Source organism: Lontra canadensis, unplaced genomic scaffold, assembly GCF_010015895.1.
Source record: "Lontra canadensis isolate GAN:19392208 unplaced genomic scaffold, GSC_riverotter_1.0 scaffold78, whole genome shotgun sequence".
NCBI classification, from domain to species: Eukaryota; Metazoa; Chordata; class Mammalia; order Carnivora; family Mustelidae; genus Lontra; species Lontra canadensis.
Window position 1 is genome coordinate 5,562,594 of NW_022631072.1, and position 26,843 is coordinate 5,589,436.

The 26,843-nt window shown below is 41.6% G+C and overlaps 1 protein-coding gene across 1 annotated transcript; it reads left to right on the plus strand.

The window, feature by feature from the left end:
- Positions 1-742: 742 nt before the first annotated feature.
- Positions 743-26,508, plus strand: QPCT (glutaminyl-peptide cyclotransferase). Its single transcript, XM_032881920.1, has 7 exons — positions 743-982; positions 9,309-9,455; positions 16,048-16,326; positions 21,105-21,281; positions 23,230-23,329; positions 24,672-24,788; positions 26,197-26,508. Exons 1-7 carry the CDS (start codon positions 860-862, stop codon positions 26,340-26,342), a joined length of 1,089 nt encoding a protein of 362 aa, XP_032737811.1. The 5' UTR covers positions 743-859; the 3' UTR covers positions 26,343-26,508.
- The last annotated feature ends 335 nt before the right edge of the window (positions 26,509-26,843 follow it).

Below are 26,843 nucleotides of genomic sequence, written 5' to 3' on the forward strand. Positions count from 1 at the left end.
TCTAAGATTATTTTGATAACAGCGATCTTTGATGTTACTAAGTAAATACAATTGTATTTAGGTTTTCTTTTTGGAAAGGAAAGGAAATTGTACTGGAGAAGAGGACTACCTAAAGAGCCACTGTGAACATTTTCCATTTCGTTTATTTCAGATAATCGCTTCGACCATCCCTCTCAGTTGGGGAGTGTGATGATCTGTTGCCTACAAGACGAGGCAACTATTTGTGAGAAAAAGACAAGATATGATGGGCTGTTACAAAGGAAATACTTTGAGGTTTTCTAGTTCAGGCTTCGTGCAGGGGGAGTCTCAGTTTCCTCATCTGTCAAGTGGGTTAATTCCTATCTCCCTTGGTTACAAAGATTACAGAAGGGACATCGGAAGAGCCAGGCCACTAGGACAGTGCCTGGTATAGAAGTATTCAGTAAATGTCGATTCCCTGTCTATCCCTCCCTGAAGAGCTGTGGGAAAACACTTCATAACCACACAGGTCATCTGATGGACCCCCTCTCCTCTTTCTATTCCCATGACACGGCGGGCCCTGGAGATCATAAAAATGCCTCTTCCCTGTCTGTTCCTCCCGTTCTTCCTCTCCAGGACAAGGAAGTGGCCGGCTACGTTCCCTCGGTTCAGAATCTTCTGCCTCCCAGGACTGCCCAGCCCCCGAGGTTAAGAAGGTCGGGGGTGGGGGGAGGAGAGCTGCGTCCTCGGCCTGCGCAGCGCCGTGGGGAGGGGACCCGGAGGCGATGGGGAGGCGGGCGCAGTCGACCCAAGGGTGGAGAAGGGGGACGGCGAAGGACGCGCGTTCCCGGGCTCGTGACCGCCGGCGGCCAGGGGAGCCTTCGCCCAGACAGCCTCGGAGATGGCAGGCGGCGGGGACCGGCGGGCCATGGACACCCTCCACCTGCTGCTGCTGGTGGCCGCTCTGCCCCTGGCGGCCCGTGGGGTCAGATACCGAGGCTCGGTGGACTGGATCCAGGAGAAGGTGAGCGGCTGCCGCTGCGTGACTGTACCTGGGCGGCTGGTGCGCCGTGCGGGCACCCGGGGCCGGGAGACCCCACTTTGGCAGGGTGGGAGGCGGGTAGAGCCGCCGGCGTCCGCCCAGGCAGCGGTGCCCGCAAAGGGCACCCGGAGGAATCGGGGCTCTGCGTTCTCGTCGGGGTGCCTCACTGGCCCCGGGGCTGCTTTGGAGACGCCACGGGAGCAGAGTGATGTCACCAGCCTCCCCTCGGCTGCGGTCTGATGCGGGGACCGATAGGCACAGGAAGTGTGTCTAGCCGGCGGCGGCCGAGCTGGGAGGTGAGGGCGCTTCGCAGCGCCGCCACCCACTCGGCACCCCGGAGGCCCGCGGTCGCCGCGCGCCCCGGGGGGTGTGCCCGCCGCTTCCCCCACCGCTGCATCCGCGGACGCCCTTGGGACGTTGGAGTTTCCATGCAGTCTCTGGACAGATGTGTGTTCCCATTTGTTTCAGGTTTTTAAGCGCAGCAGCTCTAACTGGAGACCGGCTTCACTTTAAAATATTTGTTTTTTCTTAACATTGAATAAATGCAGTTGTCAGAGCTGTGTATCTAGTGGTAGGTGGAAATTCACATAAGGAACTTAGGACGCAATATCCTCTGTGTGAAATAAATAGGTTCAAAGTTATTTCTTGTTAACAGTTTTGAAATCGTAACATTGCTAGGCATTATGCATACGTTGATGGTATTGGTGTAAAATGGTATGCTTTAAAAAATAGTAAGAAAAGCAGTAAAGGCTTATAAACTTTGACAGTGTTGTGGAACAGATCTTTTAAATGCTGACGGTGTGCCTGTATTTCCTCACAAGGTAGGAAAACAGGGCACACTGGTGAATGCAGAGACCCTCTCTGGGTCACATGCAGACTCGCACGCAGCCACACGCACGTGTGTATGAATAGCCCGCTTCAGTCCCCTGTGTTATGTTTCCTTGCTTCACCGTTTAGACGCCACAACGTGCCCCCACTTACACGTGGAGACCATCAGCCACAGGGACCCTGGAGAGGATGTGGGAAGACAGCTCAAGAGTTACTGCATCAGCAGAAAAACTTTCCATGGGTGTTCAGTAGTAGTCCATTAAGGGACATGGAGTCCCATACTTAAATCCTTTCTTTCTTCATTCACCGAGAGTACCTTCCTGGTCAGAAACTGGGAAGGGGGCATTAATAACCAGAATATGGAGCCACACCAAATGTGTCTTTCTGATTCATCTAAACAGGTGAATAAATGATATGGGAAGTGTTTGAGCTGCTCTTAGGAATTATTTGTAGGCAAGATGTATTTGTAGGTGGGAGAAAGTTTCGAATGCTGGACAAGTTTTGAACTAATGAGAATTTAACTTTGAGAAAAGTATTTTTATTTAATTTAATTTACTTATTTTGACAGAGATCACAAGTAGGCAGAAAGGCAGGCAGAGAGAGAAGGGGAAGCAGGCTCCCCACTGAGCAGAGAGACGTGGGGCCGGATCCCAGGACCCCGAGACCATGACTTGTGCCGAAGGCAGAGGCTTTAAACCACTGAGCCACTCAGGTGCCCTGAGAAAAGTATTTTAAAGCATGAATCCCTTTAATATTTATGTTAAGAAGCTTCTCTAATCATTGTTCTGCTAGGAAACTGGATGCTTTCAAATGTGGTAAGCAAATGAAGCAAATGGCAAAATCAGCCATGACAATTGCCAATTTCTGGTCCCCTCCTCTCTTATTCTGTAGGCTTACATAAAGTCCTACAGGTGGCCTGTACAGTTTGCAGCCTAGGAAATAAATTGGTCCATACTAAAATACAAGCCTTCCTGCTATGTATCACATGTAACTATCTTAATCATTGAGGTCTGCCAAAAGGTGAGATTTAGTAAAGAAAACAATGATTCCAAAATCCTTTTTCTTTGTTTTAAGATAAAGGTGTTTCTCTTTCAGTGGGATCTAGTACTTAAAAACTACCTGATGGTTGAGTTCAAAGGTTATTGGAAACCTACAGACATTTTCCCAAAGAAACAGTATTATAAACGGTTAGATTCTCAGGTGGGCCTATAAGTGTATGTTTAGAGGTATTGGCATCTGGGCGCCAGGACGCTTATATATAAGCATCTCACTTGAACCTCACAGTGCCCCTGGGGAGAGGAGAGATTCATTCCCAATTTAGAGGTGAGGTCACCTGACCATTCCTATACCAGTGAACTGAAGAGTTGTCCTCTGTCTTCTTCCACTCTCTTTTCCAAGGTAAATGAGTCCTGGCTGATGATGTAGGTAGGGGACAGTGTCCAGGTAGTGAAGGAGGGTGGGGCAGGTGGGAGGGTTGGGGGGCCAGAGGAAGAGCTTATTTCCCTTTTTCCGGGTTAGAGTGGACCTTAAATAGAATTCCAAAATAGGTAATTTGTATCTGGAACCTTCTCTCCTGTTTCCCCCCTTTCCTGACCTCCCTCTTGGAGCTTAAAGGTTATTATTCTGGGGGTTGAGTGTATTCCCAAACTACTTCTCTAGAATCCTGTCCCATCCTTCATCCCCAACCCTGTTTCTTTGGTACAGATGTATTCCTTTGGTACAACCTTATCAACTTGCTATTAAAAGGAATCTCATTAGTCCTTTCTTAGGTGTGAAAGACTGGTGACTGTTAGGAAGCTTGCATATTTCTTTTAAAGGGAATCTATTCATTTAAAAGTATGGCTTCTATTGAAATCTCTCAATTATGAAGTTAAAATGCATATTTTGAAAACATGGAAAATACAGAAAAGTAAAAGAAAACTATTGTCACCCATAATCCCACATTCAGAGATAATTGCTGTTAGCCATTTTAATATTTTTATTCCTAGTCTCTCTCTCTCCCTCCCTCTTTCTTTCTGTACATGTATATGTCATATTTATATGCACATGCATAGACATGTGTATATATGGTGTGTTTTTATTTATAGAAATGGATAATTATATCAATCTTGTAGGTTTTTATGAGAATTGAACTATCCATGTAAAGCGCTTAGCACCATGCTGCCCTATAATAAGTGTTCGATTAAGACTAATTGTTTATTTTTAAAATAACACACAAGAATACTTATTTCATACTAGAGTTTATGCTGCATATATGGTTTTATATTTTACTATGTCACTTAAAAGCATATTGTGAGTACTTCCATGAGCCAATAAATTCATTGAAAGCATCACTTGATGATTGCAAAATCATTCATATTCTGTAATTTTACTCTCCTTTTATTGTTGGGTATTTAGCTTGTTTCCAAACTTGCTCTCTCATAAACTTGGGAACCAATGTATTTTAATTAGTAGAATTTTCCTTTATTATAACAAAGGTGAACATTTCAAGTCATATTGGATGTGGAGGGGCAGATTTTTTTGAACAGAGGAACCATATACGGGAGGATTGGCTTTCCCTAGGGGTCGTTCTCCGGGGTCATCTCTGGCATGCTGTTGCTGCTGTCTTCAGCACTTTACATTGTTCTGCTTTCAATTCTGAAAGTTTTTAGGGTTCTCCTCATCCATAGTTATAAAAGTCCTTAACCAGGGGCACCTGGGTGGCTCAGTGGGTTAAGCCTCTGCCTTCGGCTCAGGTCATGACCCCAGGGTCCTGGGATAAAGCCCGGAATCAGGCTCTCTGCTCAGCAGGGAGCCTGCTTCCCCTTCTCTCTCTGCCTGCCTCTCTGCCTACTCCTGATCTCTGTTTCTCAAATAAATAAATAAAATCTTAAAAAAAAAAAAAGTCCTTAACCATTCATTCATCCCTTCACCCACCACGATTCTTAGGGAAACAACAATGGAGACTCCAATGGAGGCACAGGGAGGTCAGTGGTAGGCTGTGTATTGGTAAGGGGAGAAAGAGAAAATGTACCCTTGTTGAGCTTCTACTACCTGGCAAGTTAAGTGCTATGACATCCTTACAGATCATTAAGCCTTTCCTACTCCCAGCTAGGAAGTCAGGGACCTGGGATTTGACTCTGAATTGTCGGTTCAAAGCCGACATTGCTTTTCTTTCAGGTAGAGGACTCCTTGCGTTGAAAGAAGGCAGAACTTTATCTTACTCAGTTCTCAACTTTCCCACAACTGCATTTGTCATATCAGAGGCATTGAACACACTGGAAGGATTTCTGTAAATGCTGGCTGGGTTGAATCTACCTGTAGACATGGGAGTTAATCTGAGTGCTGTGTGGGAGACACTCATACGGGATGAGAACTGGAATTGAAATCACTGGGCTTCTGTAATGATCTCCCTTTAATTCAATGGCTTGGGACCTCAAATCCCCCTGCAAGTGGGGCCAACTCTACAAATTATGTAATTAAAACCCTCGTTGGCCTGGCACCGGGTGATTAGCCCAGAGGAGATGTTTCAGGATATCTGGTTCACACTTTTTTAGCTGAAAGATTCTTGTCACCCAAAGCAGACTTATTGTCCTTTCTGCCTGGCTGAAAAGACAAGACAACGGCTGTAATAGAGACTCATTCCTCTGAGAATGCCCATACCAAAGAAACTTGTCTATGTGCTTTTTAACTGACGAGGACTGGACTAACTCGGATTTTGCATTTAACACTGGGCTCAACACTGTTTTTGCCTCAGTTACTTTCCTCATATCCAGCCCACACTTTCTTTCCAGGTTTCTCCCCTCAATCTTTCCTCTGGTCTCCACATAGATTTTTTGTATTTATTGGGTTCTGAGAGTGAGGCTCCTTGAAAGCTGAGTGGACACCATTTTGGTTGGAAGAGTCCAATGTGCAACACTTTAATGACCAGGAAGGCTTAAATAATTTAACGGAGTGTGGTCGTTTCCCCTTCTCTGTCCTTCCCTGACTGGGAAGCTTTTATTTGCATGGTTTCACCAGCCTCTTTCTTTCCAGGGAGGCAGGGAGAGGAGGGTTCTTTACAGAAGCATGTTAATTAGATGGTTGAGCCCAGGAGATTGAGGAACAACTCATGTCACTCTGGGTTTTGAGGAGCGTCAATCAATGGGCCTGTCTGTTACACTTACCCTTCATTCATCCACCGAGCATTTTTTGGTGCTATTTCTCAACTATATTTCATCTGTGGTATCTGTTACAGCTAGCAATGCTGGAGGGTTATTTATCTTGTTCCTGCTTTTTCTTAAATCTCTTCAGAACTCTTCCATACGCTGCTATAAATTGCCCTTTAAAACATGAGCTTGGTTTACTCCCGCTGTGGACACTCAGTGAAGGACCTGGTCCACAGTAACCAGGTAGGCTCTAGGATGGAGAAATGGACGCTACACAGGAAAGGAGTCACTGGTCAGATAGCTTTCCTGACACAAAAGGTCTCGGTTGTCACAGAGACTGCCCTGGGCCAAACCAACCCTAAGGCATCATGGGAATTGAGATGAGACATTAAAAGACAGCAATGACACTAAAATCACAGCCCTCTCTAGCACTTTGCAGCTGGTATCTTCTCGTTTCTCCTCTCCTCATAATTGCTTGTACATTTAACTGATTGGATATTTTTAATGCTCATTTTACTTTATTATTATGTAGACACAGGCTTAGTGAAGACAATTTCAGAGAGACCGGTCTGTCAATTCCTTATTTGATGACCACACCCAGTATTGACTGAGTACTCAGCACGCCCGGGGCGCCTGGTGGCTGCAGGAGGGACTGGGATATAAGGACAGTCGTTGCTCTCGTGGAGCGGGTATGAAATCAGATGTTAAACAAATCAACACACAGGAAAGTGATCTCCAAGTCATAACCTGAGTCAGCAGGAGAGTCAGGTGAAGAGGGAGGAAAAGGCCTTAAAGCTGGAAGTCACCGCAGGTGCAAACGCTGTGACAAGGCAGAGTCTCCCACTGCTTTGGGACCTGTAAAGAGGCCAGGGAGAGTGAAGCATGGTGTGCTGGGGCGAGTGGCCCTGTCTGGGGGTTGGCGAGACGGCAGGAGAGACCAGACAGGCTCCCGTCGGCCTGCTTAAGTAGTAATTAACCATAGACGTCATCCCACTTCTTGCCTCCAGTTCCTTCTTTGTGCTTTTCACAGTTCTGTTGTTTTGTCTGTTAGCGTCAGCTTTCTTCTCAAAGTGCTGTCTGAGGGCTAACTTAAGGACTGAGAACCTAACCTGAAAGTAGTAAGGAATTTAAAGGCTGCAGGGACAAATTTATGCAGGAAGTATATTTTAAAATATATTATCAGTAAACAAAGACAAACCTTAATTGGTTTAGGCACAGGGAGTCTGGATGGTGCATTTGGTTAGGAACCTCCTTCAGCTCAGGTCATGGTCCTGATCCTTCCGTCGCAGGATCGAGTCCTGTGTGGGGCTCCCCGCTCAGCTGGGAGTCTGCTTCTCCCTCTGATCTCTCTCCTCTCATGCTCTCTCTCTCTCTCTCTCTCTCATTCTCTCTCTCAAATAAATAAATAAAATCTTGGAAAAAAAAAAAAAAAAGAAGTTCAGGCACGATTGAGATTACCTCCAGGATCATGAGGCAGGGACGCAGAGCAGAAGGGCATGGGACTGGGAATCCATAGAACCCAGATATTTTCATAGATTTGCCTGGAGCTCTCCTACAACCTTGGGAAAATCATCTGGTCTCTATGAAACCTCAATTTCCAGTGACAGAAATCCAAGAGGGTGGACTAGATCATCTCTAAGTTGTCTTTCCAGCTCTAAATTCTATACCTCTTTTGTGTTTGATAGAAGGTAACAGAATGACAACTTGTTTAATGTTTACTATGACGCTTACATATATTAGCTCACTTAATTATAATTACTCTAAGAAGTAGGTGTTAATGCCTCCATTTTACAGATGAGGAAATTGAGCCTTAATGAGGTTAATCAACCCGCCAGAGTTACAGCTAGGGAGTGATGGGGGGCTGAGTTGAGAGTGTGTCTGAACCCAGAGCCCATGCTCTTTGCATGATCACCCCAGAGAGTAACGTTGAGGCATAGCAAAGTGTAGATGAGTGTAAGTCATTTGGCAATGAGCATTCTTTAATTCCACAGTTTCTCACTAGCCACACGGAGTGAAAATAGCTCTGTGATTACTGAGATACAGTCAGCCAACACTGGTGCTGGGAAAAGCTGTGAGTAGACAAGGCTCCTCCAGCTTCTGTTTTGCATTCCAAAGAACTTACTATCCTTACATTACCTTCATCATTCCCCTTAGGGAAGAAAGCAGCTAATCAATCTCGCACTTTCCTGTGAGAAGAGTAACACCTTTCAGCACTGAGTGTCTGATAAACATGCAATGAATGAATGATTCATCGCAAGAAAATACAGCATGTATAAAGTCATATCCACAACAGAAATTTGATTTTTATGTTTATTGGGCTCTTTAAGTTAAGGTTAATTCCGCTAATAGGTAAATGCTCCTAAGAGTGTGAGTGCTAATAGAATTTTAAAATAACTTTAAATGGAGATAAGGAGCATACTATTTAGTGGGTTATAGAATCATCAAACTCTGGCTGAAAGGAATTTCAATGACCATCTAGTTTAGAGCTGTCCCATAAAAATATATGATGAGAAGTATATATGTAATGTTAGGTTTTCTAGTAGCTACATTAAAAAAGGAAAAAGCTATAGGTGAAATTAATTTTAATAATATGTTTTATGCAACTCAATATATGAAATTTCAATATGTAATCACCATAAAACTTATTAATGGCATACTTCTCATTTTTTTATTAGTCAAAGTCTGAAATCTAATGTGAATATTATACTTAAAGCCCATCTCAGTTTAAATTACTACATTTCAAGAGCTTAATAGTCATATGTGGCTAATGGCTACCATAGTGGACAGTGAAGATGTAACTCAAATTCCTTTATTAGTTTTTTTGAGGGAAATGAGAGTTAAGGGACCTGCCCGAAGTCGTACAACCTATGAATGGCAGCCAGAAGCTTTGACTCCAACTTCTCTGACTCTAAGACGGCGCTTCTTCTATAATGCCACATTGTTTTTTATAAAGCCATTGTGCTAACAAAGTATAATTGTTCTGTTGGCTCCAGTTTTGTAAATGTTGGGTTTTCTTAAGAATAGGAGGTCAATAACTGATCTCTTAAATCATAGTTTTACAAAGCACTTGTACTAAAATAATTAAAAGTTGCACAGGAAGTGCCAAATATTAATTCTCAGGTTCGATGCATTGCATTCACTTTGTTTTTAAAATAAGCCGCCTAAACAGTGTAACTTTCTAGATCTGAGGGGCAAGTTTTAGAGTTGAGTTGTTTGATTTGCTTTATGACGTAAGAGCTATCTCTTTAGTTTGAGGTTCAAAGGAAAGAGTTCTCTATTGCAAATGTCTCTGTGTTAAATTGTGACCCTTCTATGAAATGATAGCCCGTTCAATAACGTCATTCAATCCTCAGTATGATCACCAACCAGCCATTTTGAATTCATCGTCTCTTCGACAAGTTGCAGAAGGCACCAATATTTCTGAGATGTGGGAAAACGACTTACGACCATTGCTGATAGAGCGATATCCGGGATCCCCTGGAAGCTATGCTGCCCGCCAGGTGAGGATACGCCCATACCCCTGAAGGTTGTTGAACACTTCCCTTTCATGTGAGAGATATTACCATGTCCCAAGTTCTGAGTTGTCTAATATTCAGATCTGTCATTTCATCTTACTATACACCAAAGGAAGCAACCCAGACAACCAAACAATGGGGAGTGAATGTCTGTTCTAAGTTGAGTGTTACACGTTCATCTAAATCAATTTCTGTGTGCAATCCCTGTCAGGATAGAATAGGAGAGAGTGTCCTAAGTATTCAACTCCTGGTCATTTCTATAACACACCCCCCAGGCACCCAAACATGTTTTCTTGGACCCTATACTCCCCAAGGTCAACAGCCCTAGGTGGTCCTTGCCTGACCTTTTTGGGCCAAGGGTGAGTTACTGTCCTTTCAGGCCTTTATTTCTCATGGGAAATTGTGTTGTCCTTGGAGGGAAAGTCAAGATCAGTGATAAGCTACTTGCACCAGTGTGGTGCTTCTGAAACTTCTAACTGACTCATGTTAAAAAAAAAAAAAAAATTACAAAAATTTTTTAAAAAATTACATTTTATACACACAAACATAAAAATAGATTTAAATGACACAAAAGTCTCAAGAAAGAAATTCACGCTCTTCTTACTTGCATTACCTGCAATTTACTCTGATATCATTAATTCCGTTTTACTAGTTGTTGTGTTTTATTTTGTTTTTTAATGCTGGTCATGACTCAATAAATGGATTTCAAGATCCACTGATTTTACCATTGCAGTTGGAGAGACACTGCTGTAGAGGGTAAATTAAACCATAGCTGGGGTAGACCTTGTATGTCTCTGCCTTCTTAGTGCCAGTCTTCCTAAGTGATCAGATATTCCACCTCTGAATGACTGCTTTCTTCAGAATAGCCCCATTTCAAGGGGCAGCTCAAGAAAGAATGGGGAGAGACTGGCCCCTCAAACCCTCCTCTGAGAGTACGCCACTTGCCTAACCCTAAAGGCAAAAGACCTTGGCACTCCACTTCTGTGCTAGAGTGACACCTGCCAGGTCCAGCAACACAGCTGTTGGGCTCATCCATTGTGCCCTGTATATGGCTCTGGCCTCTCGAGTCTAGCCCAGATAGCCATTGTCTGTTGCTCCATTAGGCTCTTATCTCCCAACCACACAGCACCAGTTTCTCCTAAGGAATTAAACAGTGGAGACCCAAAGAGCACCTTTGTTCTTCCTAACCTTTAGGCAGAGAGAGGAATATTAATGATCATGGCTGACTTTCATGGAACACTGTTGTTTGGTTTTGTTTTTTGTTTTTTTTTGTCAAGCACTTTATGGAGTTCTTTGCATGGATTTTCTCATTCAGTCCTCACAACAATGCTGTCATGTGGGTACTATTATTATCCTAGTGCTACAGATTGAAAAAGCATGAGTTAGGTATTTGAGTCAACTTGTTTGGGGACATACACACAGTAGTGATAAGACCAGAATTTGGGCCCAAATCTGCTTGACTTCTTGATCCTATTTCTAAAGAGAAGTGGCTAGGAGGAACCGAATCTGGAGTGTGTGTTCAGAGTCCTCAGCTCTGGATCTTCTCTTGCCTCATTTGGAGAATGAGACCCATACCATTCATTTCAGTGATATTCCCTGGGCCTCATCTCCCAAGCATTCTCTTAAAGGAAGCTCAGGATGCTTACCAGGGCTTTCCAAAATCCTCAGTTCCTCATTAGAAAAAAATTAGGTCTATAGATTCACTCATTCAATTCAACTTTTTTCATTTCCCCATCCCAGTTGATCAGAAGGCTGTGTAGACCCACAACCATTTATGAATACTTCAGACCTGAGGGTCCTTGCCTGCAGGCTTTAGAAATCCATAAACTCAACAAATCCTGCTATTTGGTTCTGTATGTAGCTTTTAACAGAATATACAGCATAAATAATACACATAGACATGGTTGTGGTTAAAAATTACATTAAAATGACTAAACCTTTGACACTTTCCATGCCATGTGGGGTAGAGGCAAATGAGAAGTTTATTGACAGTATTTTGGAATGTGCTGGGACCTGTTTGCTGGGCTGCTTATGCATGTTATAGCTCATGTGGTGGTAATCTGAACTGCGTAGTTATGATAGAAATGTCACTTAAGAGATTCAATTTTATAATTTTATAATTTTAATAAAATCACCATGATGTTTTGGAGAGCTGTCCCCTAAGCTGTGGAAGATAAAATGTTTCTGCTTTAGAAGATGAAGTCCTTGACACTTAGGCTATGATGAGGGAGTTACAGTAACAGACTCAATTTGACCAGGATTAGGACCTGTCACTCAGAACTAAGTTCACACAAGAATGGTGGAAAATCAACATTTTCCCGAGATCTTTTTGAGCACTGGATTAGATGTTTTATCATTTATAGAGTTTCAGGGTTATAACTAGAGAAGACTTTCAAATCTAAAGATGAGTGGACTTGGTATAAAATTGGTTATTGAATTGATCTTTGCAATTATCAATAAAGATAGGCTTTGATATAGATTCTTTTCCAGAGAATAATATCGGAACAATGTGCCATAGTCTCTGTTGTTTTTAAGGAAGGGTTGCAAAGGAAGAGGAAAGAGAGAGAATCCCAAGCAGATTCCACTCTGAGTGCAGAGCCCAATGCCGGGCTGCATCTCACAACCCTGAGATTATGACCTGAGCAGAAATCAAGACTCAGATGCTTAACCAACTGGAGGCCACCCAGGTATCCTCCATAGTCTCTATTTTTACTTCCTCTGTTCAATGAGCCTATAGATGTCTACTGGATTTTTAGAATATATTTTTTAGGAGAGATTTTATTTATAAAATAAATAGTTGGAAGCTGTGACATCTTGGGGTTATCTCAGTGACTTCTCTCTGAGATGTGAATAAAAAATGGTTAAAAAGTTAAGATGATAAAATCTCACTAAGGAGCAAGCCAGAAACTTTGCCTGAAAGAGGCAAGCTAGAACCCTCAGGGTTAAAATCCCCTATAGATGAACAGTACATCTGAGAAGCTGGAGCTGCGCTTCTTTAGCTGAAAGTATGGATATCCCTGGGTGAAGGATCCTGGGAGGAGAGTGCTCAGCATGGAGCCCAAGAGACTAATATGTGGACTGTCCAAGAAGGAATAGTTACCTTGAAGTCCCAGGTGGCAGGATTCAGCATCCTGACAATGATCTGTTTGTAGACTCGGTGCAAACACTGTAGAATCTGCTTCCTCCAAACAAAAAAACCTGGTCTACTGCCATCATTATTTCCTGGAAACTGGAAGTGAGAATTTAAGTGAAATTAAATTAGACCCAGGATCATTCACTAATGCTAAACTAAAATTCCCAGATTCCCCTTCATCTCCCCCAGAAGTAGAATGTCCTATTTATGTCTATCTTTCTCTCTCTCCCTCTCTTACTCTCTGTCTCTCTCCTTGTCTCTACCTTTACCTTTGTATCCTTTTTGGCTCTAACGCAATGTTTGTCTATCTCTTTCTCCATCTCTCTCTGTCCTTATCTATCTATCTCTTTCTCTCTCTTCGTCTTTCTTTTTCTCCCTTCCCCACTCCAAAAAATAAATCAAGAATAATCCAAAATACAATCTATATCTTAAACTGAATTTTGCACTCCTGGTGGGCCTGAGTTCTTGCTACCTGGCTTCAGGAAGCATTCCCTGCTTAAGGCATTCTAGTGAACAGAATAGTAATTTTGGGAGCCTACTCTAGAGAATTGTGATGGGAACTTGCAGATTAAGCCTGAAGGCCAAAGTGCAGAAAGGGATATTGGTGACCTAATTAGATTATGGAGCCAATTCAATTGTTTATAAAGAAATTCGTTGCTAAGATCATTAATAAATATTTATACTAAATAAAGAAAGGTTGCTTCAGGGAGAACTCTTGGGGACATTTGTTGATGCCTTTGTGGATTTTAGTGTCAACAAAGGGTATCAGAAATTATGTCCACAACCTATTTAGGAGTTGAGAAATGAGTTTGTGTGTGAGACCTTTGCTGAACAGAGCTAACAGACATCTATATTTTTAAAATCCCAATTCATTTTTGTAAGCATACAGGCTGCTATTGGTTTTGGAATAGTTCATCATCTGGATACCAGATGTTCTGGACTATATGCTTTTTTTTTTTTAAAGATGACCCCTTTTGTGGAAAAAATTTCTTTTCCTCAAAGTCTGGGAATAACTTCTTTTCAGATTCTGTGGAAAGCTTATCTGAGGTGCACAATGATTTCTCTCTATTCAAACTACCAATGTTTGATATCATCTAATTTTATGTATTCTCACTGAGACTAACATATTAGTTATAATCAGCCCATATTCAAAGATTTTTTAAATTTTTTAATTTATTTGACAGAGAGAGAGCTCACAAGTAGGCAGAGAGGCAGGCAGAGAGAGAGAGAGAGGGAAGCCAGGCTCCCTGCTGAGCAGAGAGCCCGATGTGGGGCTCAATCCCAGGACCCCGAGACCATGACCTGAGCCAAAGGCAGAGGCTTAACCCACTGAGCCACTCAGGAGCACCATTATCAGCCCATATTTAGTGATAGCCTATTGCAAGCAAAGCCCAGTATTAAGAATTGTGGATGAAGGGGTGCCTGGGTGGCTCAGTGGGTTAAAGCCTCTGCCTTCGGCTCAGGTCATGATCCCAGGGTCCTGGGATGGAGCCCCCCATCTGACTCTCTGCTCAGCCGGGAGCCTGCTTCCCCTTCTTTCTCTGCCTGCCTCTCTGCCTACTTGTGATCTCTATCAAATAAATAAATAAAATCTTAAAAAAAAAAAGAATTGTGGATGAAAACAAAGCAAATGAGATACAAACAATGGTTTCAAGAAGGTTAGAAACATCTTCCTTTTATCCTTGAGAAAAGAATTTATAATCTTGAAATGGAAAAGATAAGGGACTGCAGGCACATCTAATTGTGGCCAAAGTCCACCACATTAAAGAAAGCAGGGAGTGAAAGCCGGGGACTGTTTGTTTATTTGGCTTTTGCAAGACTGAGTGGAGAATCCCTGTCCTCTCTCTGGTTTAGTTATTTTCCTGGAAGCTTCCTGCCACAGTGTTTCCAAAGCCTTTGCCCATGTGTCATGTCACATAGTTACGACAGGCCACACAAGAGTTGGTTAGGCTAGAAAATCTTGTATTTCCTTGAGGGGGAAAACCTCCAAAACCAAAAAAAAAAAAAAAAAAAAAAAAAAAGAGACAAAATCCTTCCATTCTTTTCCAGTTATTATGAGTTATTTGTTTATCATCTCAAAGGCCATGCCTACTGGATGTTAATTGTGGAACAAACGGCCAGTTCTGGCAATGGTTAGTTTGTCATTTGATGTTTTAAAGCCATCCTTTAAGGCAAACTTACAAAGACGTATACAATATTTCAACATAAAATAAAATAAATGAAAGCTACTGAGAAAAATGAGGTGAGGGGAAAATGGAGGCGGGAAGGGACAAAGAGAACAGCCATAAGCTCACCATAGCTCCTCACACCACACTTCCTAGACTCTTAAGGAAGACTCTGCCAGTCTCAGAAACAGTGTTTCTTTTCCATCTGCAACCTATCAGTCACTGTGCTGTTCGTAAGTTCCCAGGTGACCAGGAGAAATGTGAAAATAGATTCCTTTTTATTTTTACCATTGGTGGTGGGGTTTGAGTCTACTTTAGGTGCAAAAGGAAAACAACTTGATCTGTCATTATGGTTCAGAGTTGCTTACTGTTTCTTAAAGAAGGCTCCATATCAATAAAGAAGGCATCCAATATCCCCCAGCCATCCTCTTGCTATGGGACTTCATTGTACCATCAGTATCTTTCGTTAGTGTCTACTACATTTTAAAGTATTTGGTGAACTTGGAGCGCATGCTGTGTTCTCAGGACAAAAAGAGCTATCATTTGCTGTTCTTGCCCTCAAAGAGCTGAGGGTAGGGGTTGAGACCTGTAGGATCTTGGTATATCTGACTTCTCAAAATGCCTTCTTAACCTCCTAAAAATGTTGAAAGTGGACTTTAATGTGTACTGAACTGAGTCTCTGTCTCCTGACATGCAGAAATGACCCTGCTGCATCGTTAAATGATAACAGTAAGGGGCAGAATAATGTACAGCATAGGTTCTAGTCCCATAAAGGCATGTACCTCTTCACCAATTATGTGTTTGTTATATAAACAATAAAAATGGTGTGGAAGGATATACATCAGACTAATGGGACACCTGGGTGGTTCAATTGGTTAAGTGTCTGCGTTAGGCTCAGGTCATGGTCTCAGGGTCCTGGGATCCAGTCCCATGTCTGACTCCCTGCTCAGTGGGGAGCCTGCTTCTCCCTCTCCCTCTGCTCCTTCTCACTCTCTTTCTCTCAGATAACCAGACAAAATCTTTTTTAAAAAAGGAAGGATTATATCAGACTATCAACATTAGTTACACTAACAATTGATTGGGATTGCTTTGCAGGGCAACGATTAGGAGAGAGGGAGAGGGATAGTTTTTCCTTTAATCGTCCCTGCTATTAATTCCATAATCATGTATTGCACTTTTAACTTGAAAGACATCACATAACATTTTTAAAAAATGTATATTCACAAAGTTAATCAATGGAAACTGTCCAGATCTGAAATTTTGGTTTTTCTTTTATCAGCACATCATGCAGAGAATTCAGAGACTTCAAGCCAACTGGGTCTTGGAAGTAGACACTTTCTTGAGTCAGACACCCTATGGGTACCGGTCTTTCTCAAATATCATCAGTACTCTCAATCCCAATGCTAAACGACACTTGGTCCTTGCCTGTCACTACGACTCCAAGTATTTTCACCCTTGGGACAACAGAGTGTTTGTGGGAGCCACCGATTCAGCTGTGCCATGCGCCATGATGTTGGAACTCGCCCGTGCCTTGGATAAGCAGCTCCTTTCCTTGGAGGTATTTGTTTCCGTCTCGTAGATTCTTGTGATAAAACCCATTAGAAGAACTCAGAGTGAATTCTAGAATCCTTGGGGGGAGTAAGAAGGCCATTTAGAAATGTAGACTTTCTGGACATTTTGTACTTATTTGTTGCAAAAGCATGTGAGTTAATTAATTGAATAATTAATTAACTAATAATTAATTAAATGAATATTAGTTAGAAGTTCACACTATGATATGCGGTGGTGAATTTATTCATTGGTACTTGGTTGCTTCATTTTGCATACATATTATATGAAATGCAACACTTCTTTGCAAAAAATGAAGCAGGTGATGGTTGGTATGTGCATATATATGAGAAGTATGTTTTTTTATTCTTGTTTATGTCACCATGAAGCATCACAACCTTCTAATCTGAGAGATGTGGCTCTTGAGTTGGGGGAGGGGGACGCTGTAAAGTGGTGCGGGGAGTGGGTAATTCAGATGTATCAAGATGAAAAGCATTGAGCAGAAATGCATTATTGTTATTATCTGTGAATCTCGGCTCAATTTTATGTAGCATAGCAGAGCTTTTGTTACGGTCTCAGCTCAAAATACTTCTGGGACTCTCAGATGTTATTTCAGTCTCTTTTCTTAAGGGTATATTGGAAAAAAGTGCTAAGCTCGATGAAGACATTTTGTTAAGATATCACTCATAACCAAGTAAACACAACAAAGCAAAACAATAAACTTGGTTTGCAGGCAACAAATACTTTTTTATTCCCCCTCAGAGCTTTATGAAGGGGCCAACCTTTGCTACAATGGGGGTAAAGAAGTAAAAGTTTTATCTTGTAATGGAAGTAATAGAGATATTTGACCTAGTTTTGCTGGATATGCTAAACTTGGAGAAAGCAAGAATTGTTTGTAACCTCTCCATATCCTTTTCACTGTTTTTTGGTTTGTTTTGTTTTCTTTCTTGAACCTTCTATAATGTCTTTGTCCAATCTTCTGCTCTGCTTTTAATGAGTACCTTTCCCCAGCGATTGGGTGAGAGAGTTCAGAAGCTGATATAAAAGTTTAATTTTTCATGTTTGCATTCTAGTATAAGGACATTAAGTGAAAGACATAGTCTGTCTAGTGGGTGTGTTTTCTCTGGGTGAGCTCCTTTGCCTTTTTCTATGTAGTTCATACATGTTTTTAGTGACTAGAAACAGAAATGGCTGAATGAGTTGTTGGTTGGACATCCCCATTTAAAAAATACACACACATTCTTCTCTTAATATCCTTTTTCATAGAAGTAGCACTGATATGGACAATGTAAAAAAAGGACTAGTTTTGATTGAAATGTGAAGAGTATCTGATTCATGTTTCCAGTCATACTTTAAACTTGTATTAAGGAGTGGTTTCAAGTTCTTCAGCTTTCATGGATTGGGTAGGTGGTAGTGGAATGGGATGTGGGAGAGGACAGGAGAGTAGACTGGATTATTGCTCCAACTCTGTGCAACCCTCCAGTGGTAAGATTACAGTTAGACATTCCCATCTTTTGTCTTCCCAGGGTAGCAGGTTGTAGGTTCTCATTCCTTTGCTCTGGACTTGGTTGTTTAATTGTCTTGGCCAATGGGTTGCTAGTAGATATGACACAAGCAGAGACTGGAGATGTGCTTGTGTAATGGGGCTTCCCATAAGGGCATGCACTGGCTGGCCCATCAGTCCCTGGGGGAGGATAAAACATGTAGAGCAGAGCCAAACTTAATGACAGCACGGTGAGGCAGAGCTCCTCCAACCAAACCCAGCCTAGATCAGTTGTCCCCTAGCTGATCTATAGATCCAGGAGGACACATGAGTGTTGCTTTAAGCCCCTGAGTTTCGGGTGGGTTTTTACACCTTATTACTGAGGAATTAGCTGATACAGCCTTGGGTGGGGACTGACTGCAGATAATTCACCTACTATGTTGACACTGGCAACTAGACATTTATCAATGTACCATGAAGAACAGAAAGACCTTCACAAATCAGCCTAACATATTTTCCCAGCTCCAAGACTGAGTTACCAGAAATTGAGGGCCACAGTTATTTTCCTGCTAATCCTGAAAAGAAACAAAAAGGGCAAGGTGCCTTATGGGACTCCACACAGTTTACTCTTGCCGTAATGATGGAACAGAAAGTAAACCCTTGCACTGAACACTGGAGTCACTCAGCTGTTGAAATTTCAGTGAGGCACCTGAAAATTTAAGCCTATAAATTATGAAAGCTACCTGCTTTTGCTTCTGCCCTGGGCATGAGCATAATGTCTCTGGTCCCAGGCAATCTTATTTTGCTCTGGTGTTTCATTATTATGCTGTTTGATTTGGAGCTAGGACTTTGGAAACAGTCAAGGCCCTTTAAACAACTGGAAACTTAGGATGTCTCCGCAGAAATATTTACTTTATACCTTTTGTTGATGAGAAAATCTGTTTAATTACTTAGTACTTATTAAGCCCTAAATACATATGTACCATACAGACAAATATATCCTGTGCTTAATACTGTCAGGACCTATGGAAAGACTCAAAGTGTAATAAATTATCTTTGTGGTCTAATTAAATAGTGGATATTAAAACTGTGGCAATGACTAGCCTACAAAGATAACTTAGTTTTCAGATGATAAAGACATTTTTTTCCATCTTAGGAAATCACCCTAAAACAATCAGGAGAATTCCATCTTTGAGAAAACTAGGGAACATGTGTTAATGGGAACCACAATATGAGGACAGAAGGTAAATGGAGAAATGGCAAATGACATATCTGAGTAGAGAGAAGTCATATTCCCCAGAGCATGGAGGAAATGGAGAAGTCAGTGGTCCCCTGACAAAATCCTGGAGTGGCTCAGGGATTGGTGGAGATAGTGAGGGAGGTTCAAGTGAGGCTGGGAGGGGAGCATTTGTAAGTCCACCCAAGGAGCCTTGGGATATGTAGGTGAAAACACCAACTGGGCACCAGATTGCCCTGCAGTGAAGCCAACTGATCTGTGTCTCTAATCAGTGTTTTAGAAGCTTATTCTTTATTATTTTTTTTAAAGATTTATTTACTTATTTTCAGAAAGTGGTGGGGAGAGGGGCAGCGGGAGAGAATCTCAAGCAGACTCACCAGTGAGCACAGAGCCTAACATGGGGCTCAATCCCACGGCCTTGAGATCATGACCTTGAGCTGAATCAAGAGTTGGATGCTCCAACTGAGCCCCCCAGGCGCCCCTAGTACCTTACTCTTTAATATGAATGAACACAAGGGAAAACCAGATATTTGAGGACAGTCTCCAGCATGAAAGAAAAGGAGTAAAACAATATGAATTGAAAAATGAATTCAAAGGAAATAAAGCACAAGGAGGAGGAGATAACTTAAGGGACACTGTTTTAAATAGCCTTAGAGATTAGAGAGATTCTTAGAGAGATGAAACGAGACATGACCTCCATAACAGATTAGGGAGATCTCAGATTCAGTCCAGTCTGATGGGAGCATATCCCCAGTATTGTGCTGAGGTGGCGAGAGCGAGTGGTTGCATACTTTTCTTCAGGCAGGTTCGGTTGCCTGCAGGCACAAGATAGGCAGAGAGTTGGTCTAAAGGTTCTATTTTTGCCTCTTGAGTTTGGCCAAGGCAGAGAGAGGCCAGAGAGCTGAGCATGTATGCAAGGGAGTGGTTAGAATAATTGTGGAATTTAAGCTGAATATGAAGTGAAGGACTTCATGGGGTTGAAGGACTGTGAGCAGGTGAATCATTCAATGGATCAGGGGTTCCGGTGGGGCTGAAGGACTGTGGAGGGTAGGTTACCAGAAGGACTCATCTGAAAAGTGCGATGTGACAGTGAAAAGTATAAAATTTATCAGAATCCTACTAGCCCTTCCAAGTTCTGCTCAAATACTGACTCATAAGGTCTACCTTGACAACCCAAGGATTTGACCTCTCATTCTATCCAATTCCCAGAAAAGTTTTATGTTGCATCTGTGACCCTTGGCATACTTTGTCCTGCTCACATATTTGTTTTATCTCTCCTAACCCAACTGCCATGTAGCCTCCTTCAAAGGAGAGGCTGTAATTATTATTCTTTGAATCCTTATTGTACTCCCAAGGCAGGTCCTTGAACCTAGACTCAGTGAAAAAAATTACAGACTCAAATAAGGTGGTAAGCCAGGAAGATTTGCAGTTGTTTCAAGTTGCGTTCCCTGGGATGCACACTGACGTGGAGTTTAGCATTTAGGTCCTTTCTAAGGGAGTGGCCCTGGTTTAACAGCTGCAGCAGGGAGGGGAGAGAAATGGGATTAGACAGAGGGAGACGTCAATCATGCAGGTTCAACAATAGGCTCAGCCAACGCTGGGGAGCTCTGGAGGTGGAAAGGCCCTATAGAGCCTGCAGGACCTGCTTAGCTCAGTCATTGGATATAGGACACCCCCACGGCTGAGGCAGTCCCTAAAAGGACTAGCAGCTGAAGACCTGAGGACAGCTTTCCAGGTGGCAGGGGCAGCACACCCTTCTGGCGGGAAACTGGGTGTGTGTCACTTGGTCCACCACGACAGTTTCAGAGTTTCAAATTTGTCTAAGGATAAAGAAAAATGTACAGGACTTCTGTATTCAGAGGGAGCGGGGGAAAGTGAAATGGGTGAAGACTGGGGGAAGTGGGCTGAGTTTTGGAAGCAAAGTGGTACAAAATCCATGTTGGCATTTTTCACTTGCTTTGGTTATCGTCCTTTTCTTCACGGTCTTTTTGCCAAGTTAATAGGAAACCATGGTTTTTTAAAAATCCTCACAGTGTTTTTGCTATCTTTTTACTATTCTTTTTACCAGAATATTCCAGACTCCAAGCCCGATCTCTCACTGCAGCTGATTTTCTTTGATGGGGAAGAGGCTTTACTTCATTGGTCTCTTCGCGATTCCCTGTATGGGTCTCGGCACTTAGCTCCCAAGATGGTATCGACTCCACACCCACCTGGAGCCAAAGACACCAACCAACTGCAAGGCATGGTTAGTCTGGGGAATTCTCATGGTGCTACAGCTGCAGGCTCTGCCTCAAAGGAAGCCAAAGCTCAGGCCAATTAAAGACCTAAAAATGCCACGGCATTCTTGGAGCACAGTGTTTATTCTAGAACATTCCTTGGCAGGCATTGGGCTTTTGAGGAATCCCAGAGCTAAAAAGAATGATTCCGGGTTAGAAGTTATGTTTGACGGAGCTTAATTAAAATGATGTAAAAAAATCAGATTAAGAAAACATCAGATTCAGTCCAGCCCAACGGGAGCACATTCCCTAGTTCTGTATAGGGATGGTGAGAGCACATCCCTTCTCTGAGGCCTCTATAAACCGGAGGCTGGGGTCTTGGGAACTGGAGTGCCATGAGACATGGTATAGGGGATGGGAGTGAAGAGTTTCCTTGGTGGCCTCCAAGTGTTATAATGACTCCGAGCGTGTATGTGACATTGTGTCGGTTGTGTTTTGGTCTAATATTGTTGCCGGGATGGAAACCTTTTTGATGCTGCCTTAAAAACCCTGCTCTTATTATCAAGTAATGTGTGCAACCCATGACTCCATTTTAATTCTCATTTCTGGGCCCACGCTCCATCCTTAGTCCCTCACGTCACCTTTGAATTCCCTCCCTACTCTGTTAATCTTCCCATATTTGACCTTCACGAAGTCTTACATCCTCCCTAACCCCAGCTTGGAACCTCATGCTACCCTCAAGACTTCACTCTTCCCTGTGCCCTCATCCACCCCTGCCTTCACCCTACCTGTGAACTGAAAGCCCATTTCTAACCCCCTCCACACATCCCTTTCCTTTGCTATATCATTGACCTTCACCCTGTGAGTCCAAGTGGCCACATTAAGTGTCCTCTGTGGCTCTAACACGTCATGCCGGCCTTCTTGCCACCCTGTTGTCTGTTGGCAGCTCATAAGGGGCCGGGGAATATGGCTGGCACCTCTTCCAATCCTTTGCCCAAGTGGCTCAAAAGCATTCAGAGGAGGAGGAGAGACCAGACTGATCAGGCAGAGGAACAAAGTGATTTATCGGTCCAAAGATATGGATCCATAGTGACGGTTAAGGCTGTTTTATCCCCAGAAAAAAACTCTTAGTAGCTGATCCAACCTTGTAAATATAGTTTTATTTCAAACAAACTTATTTTCCCCCAGTGAATACATTTACTCATCATTCATGAGTTAATAGGTATTATGTCTTTAGAATCATGGACTCTGTGGATATTTATTGACTATGTGTCAGGATCTATGCTACATATCTACCCACGTGTTATTTCATTTATATAAATAAGGAGTTCTTAAAGCTGGGGGGTGTAGTCTTCAGGGAGTCCTCAAGCCTGCTTATGTGTTATGGCTCGAATGAGGAACACTGGAGCAATTATGGAGACTTGTCACTAGAAGGGGCCTTTAAAACCCAGCAAGTCTGAGCTTCTGGTTTGATGGAAAAGGAAATGGAGATCCAGAGATAGTAGGTCACAGAGCTCATAGACCAGAAATTGTTCCTATATGCTGCTTTGAGGAGTAAATAGTTACTATCCAAGTGCTTTCCTGTAGGTAGCTGTAACATTTACAGACTAAGGATAAAATGACTAATTAGAATGGAATAGACTATAAGAGAGGCTTGGAATCCCATCTGAAAATAAAAGTAAATGTATTCTTTTTTAATCTATAAAATATTATCTAAGTGTCCTCTTTCTAATTTACCCTTAGTGTCTGTGACCCCCTAAAACTCTATACCTTGCCATTTGTCCACATTGCATAAGCAAGATTTTTAAAAGTTCTTCAAAATAATCAGCTTATAATGTTATTAAAACTTTTGTCCATTTATAGAGCTCCCTGGATTATTTGTAATTTTTAAAATGAGGTTAGTTTTCACTGATTGTTTTTTTCTATTGAATATGTGTTTTGGTGACAGGGATTAAATAATCTTTTTTCCTCTCTTAGGATTTATTGGTGTTACTGGATTTAATTGGAGCTCCCAACCCAACATTTCCCAATTTTTTCCCCAAAACTGCCAGATGGTTTGATAGACTTGAAGCAATTGGTAAGCACCACTGTCACTAAAGAGTCAACTTAGTTCCTTCCTACAGACAAATACCACACTTTAAAATTCAACATTTGTAACAACAACAAAAAAGAAAAAAAGAAAATTCAAAATTTATGATTTAAATACATTATTTGTAAATATAATATAGTTTGCTGGCTTTTTTTCTTGCTTTACTGATTAGTTTAAAGTTCCTATTTATTGTTTTCAGTAGGCCTACTTTATTTCCTGACATGAGACTGCATTTGGAACTGGAAACATGCAATGCTACATTTAATATTTGCATATCACTAGCAATGGTTTGAAAATATTTTCTCAGAGTCCTGTTTGCAGTGTATGGAATGCATGTCCAGAGAAAACTCCACTCGAAAAGCATGCTGGCTAATAATGACTGTTATGATCCTCATGATACCAAAAAGTGTTCTCTAATTTTTCATTATTTTTTTAATCTCTGTCTTTGTCATCTTCCATTTCTTACCTTATTTAGACAGGATTTTCCTTTAAATCTAGGATTTTCTAAGGAAGTTAAGAGATTGGAATGCAGGAATAAGCCAAGATGCTTCAAAAGTAATTTAAGGGACAGTGTCATGTCAGTTAAATGACAGTAGATGAGTCTGGACCAGGTCAAGCCAGGCCAGGCAAAGAAATAAAATATCTATGGCTCAAGAGAGAGACTTGGGGCTTGGTAAAGGAAAAGGGAAATAACTTCTTTCCTTCATACTTCCACTCCTCCTCCCTACCCTGCAAAACACACATACAAAGCCAATTGGCATTAGGTGGAGATGAAAATGTGATAGATCGTTAATGGTAAATGATAAAAATCCAGGCCAGGAGGCCTGCTTTTGAGGCAAGAACTTCAGGCTAGGAATTCCTTAGTAGCTACACAAAATTCTCTTTTTCTAAGCAGTGGGAAAAAAACTCTACTATCTCAATTCATACTTTTGCAGTGAGTTCAGAATTTGCCAATATCCAAATCTAGAATATTATAAGAGAAATTTTTACTTGAGTCTCAAGCAAACTTTTGTTATCACCCCCCCCCACCCTTTTTCTGTGGTTTTCTCATTCTCCACCTCTCCATTGTCCTACTTAGTATCAACCTCTAGGGAGGTTCTCACCTGTAAAGCTAGAACCATACCTGGTTCTTCTCTTCTCGGAACTACTCCAAAATGTACATACTCAAGTACAGCCCAGATGCTTATTGTCGGGGGTGTAGTTGGGCTCACTGCTGCATATCGTTTAAAAAGTGATGGTCACATGTGCCGAGATTTCAAATTCCTTCTGCATTCTGAGGATTGTTCAGATAAGAATCGATAATCATCTACTGTCTAATTGTCATTTGCAGAACACGAACTCCACAAATTAGGTTTGCTCAAGGATCACTCTTCGGAGAGGTGGTATTTCCAGAATTATGGTTATGGAGGTGTGATTCAGGATGACCACATTCCATTTTTAAGAAGAGGTAATGTGTGTGTATGTGTAGATGTACATGTGTGGGTATATATGCATTTTGAACTTACTGTATATTTATTGTATTTTGTGTATTTACAACAATCTAGAAGGGTGAGGAGCCATTATATTTAATTACTTGATAGATTAAATCATACACTAATCATCTCACGACTTCTATTTTTTCCTGGAAGTCATTCCCGATCCTTAAGCCCCCACCCTCATTCCAGAATATTCATAAAAGCTCACATTCCACTGACCTTTGCCTTCTCATTAATAGATTAAGATTATATTCTTACACTTTGTGTAACTCTGGTGTATTTTGATTAACAGGAAAGCAATACCCTTGATGTCCACGGTGGAAGTCTAAACCAGCTCAAGGGCTCTTGTAGTAGACTCCCAATTGGTCTCTAGCTTTTGCTGTTGCTTCCCTATTCTTTACATAAGAGCTAGAGTTATCTTTTAACAATGTAAATCAACTTATGTTTCTTCTGGACGCCTGAGTGGCTCAGTCCTTTAAGCGTCTGCCTTTGGCTCAGGTCATGATCTCAGGGTCCAGGGTTTGAGTCCCACATTGTGTTCCTTGCCCATTGGGAAACCTGATTCTCCCTCTGCCTGCCTCTTCCCCTGCTGTGCTCTCTCTCTCACCCTCTCTGACAAATAAAGAAATAAAATCTTAAAAAATTTATGTTTCTTCCCTGTTTTAAAGCTCTGCCATCATGTAGAGTAAGACCCCAAGTCTTTACCATGATATACAAAGACCTCCTTTCTCTGACTCTGTTCTTCTCCAACATCTCCTCCTGCCTTTCTCTCCAACTACTGCTCTGATCCAGCTACATTGTCCTCCTGCTGTTACTTGAGCAGGCCAAGCACACTTCTACCTCAGGACCTTTGCACTTACTAATGCTGTTGTCTGGAATGCTCATCTCCAGATCTTTGCACAACCTGTTTATCCTTTTGTTGCATGTCTCTAACTAAGTGTGAGATTCTCAGAGAGGCCTTTCTTGACTTTAAATATATCTTTCTTGGTCCAGCTGTCTGCCCTTCATTCTCTATGCTCCTACCTTGTTTTATTATTCTTTAGAACTCGTATCATTTTCTAAAATTACTTTGTTTACTTGTTTCTTTCTTTCCTGGAATGGAAGCTCTGTATGAGCAGGGCTTTGCCTTTTCACTGATGAAAATGACTGGTACATAGTAGGCACTTTATAATTATTTACTGAATTAATTGACATTTGTTTAATGAATGAATGACCTTAGAGTAAAAGGGTAAGACACAAGGAAGTACCCAGAAAATGATGAATTATCAGCTGTCTTTGTATGGTATAGAGCTCCCACTCAGACTTGTGTTTGAAGAATGATATTTTCTAATTTACTCACTGGAAACAAGCACTTAATTACAAGTTGGTTCTTTCTTTTAGGTGTTCCAGTTTTGCATCTGATCCCATATCCTTTCCCTGAAGTCTGGCACACCATGGATGACAATGAAGAAAATTTGGATGAAACAACCATTGACAATCTAAACAAAATCCTACAAGTCTTTGTGTTAGAATATCTTCATTTGTAATATTCTGTCTTAGTTTATTGTAATTGTGTCTAGTTTCACATTCAGAAGTCAAGAAACAACTTAAAATAATCTCATTCCAGACAAATGCCATGTGGAACTTCCATCCTATAGATTCATTCTGTAGGTGTCTTTGAATATGTGATCAATAAATCCTAGATTTACTTCATGTCCTAAATTGTTCATTAATTTTCATCTAAAGATAAAGATAAATGTTAGGAAAGCAGAAAATAAATATTTTCAGATAAGAAACTATGAAACTAAATCAGATTCATACATTCAGTATCATGGTCTTCCAAATAGTCCTTTAAATATGATGGTGATGTGCAATGTGTAGCCTTGGTTTTATGATTTTTTTTTATATTTGAGAGTCTCTTATAATATGGAACAGATGCAGTCTGAGGACTTTCAAATTTCTTTTTTTTTTTTTAATATTTTATTTATTTATTTGACAGACAGAGATCACAAGTAGGCAGAGAGGCAGGCAGAGAGAGAGGGGGAAGC

What these genes read in the sequence shown, in the direction of transcription:
- QPCT (XM_032881920.1), top strand. Translation starts at nt 860, where the DNA reads ATGGCAGGCGGCGGGGACCGGCGGGCCATGGACACCCTCCACCTGCTG. An exon ending in GAAGCTATGCTGCCCGCCAG is followed by an intron (nt 9,456 to 16,047) that starts GTGAGGATACGC and finishes TTCTTTTATCAG; the next exon opens with CACATCATGCAGAGAATTCA. An exon ending in CCAACCAACTGCAAGGCATG is followed by an intron (nt 21,282 to 23,229) that starts GTTAGTCTGGGG and finishes TTCCTCTCTTAG; the next exon opens with GATTTATTGGTGTTACTGGA.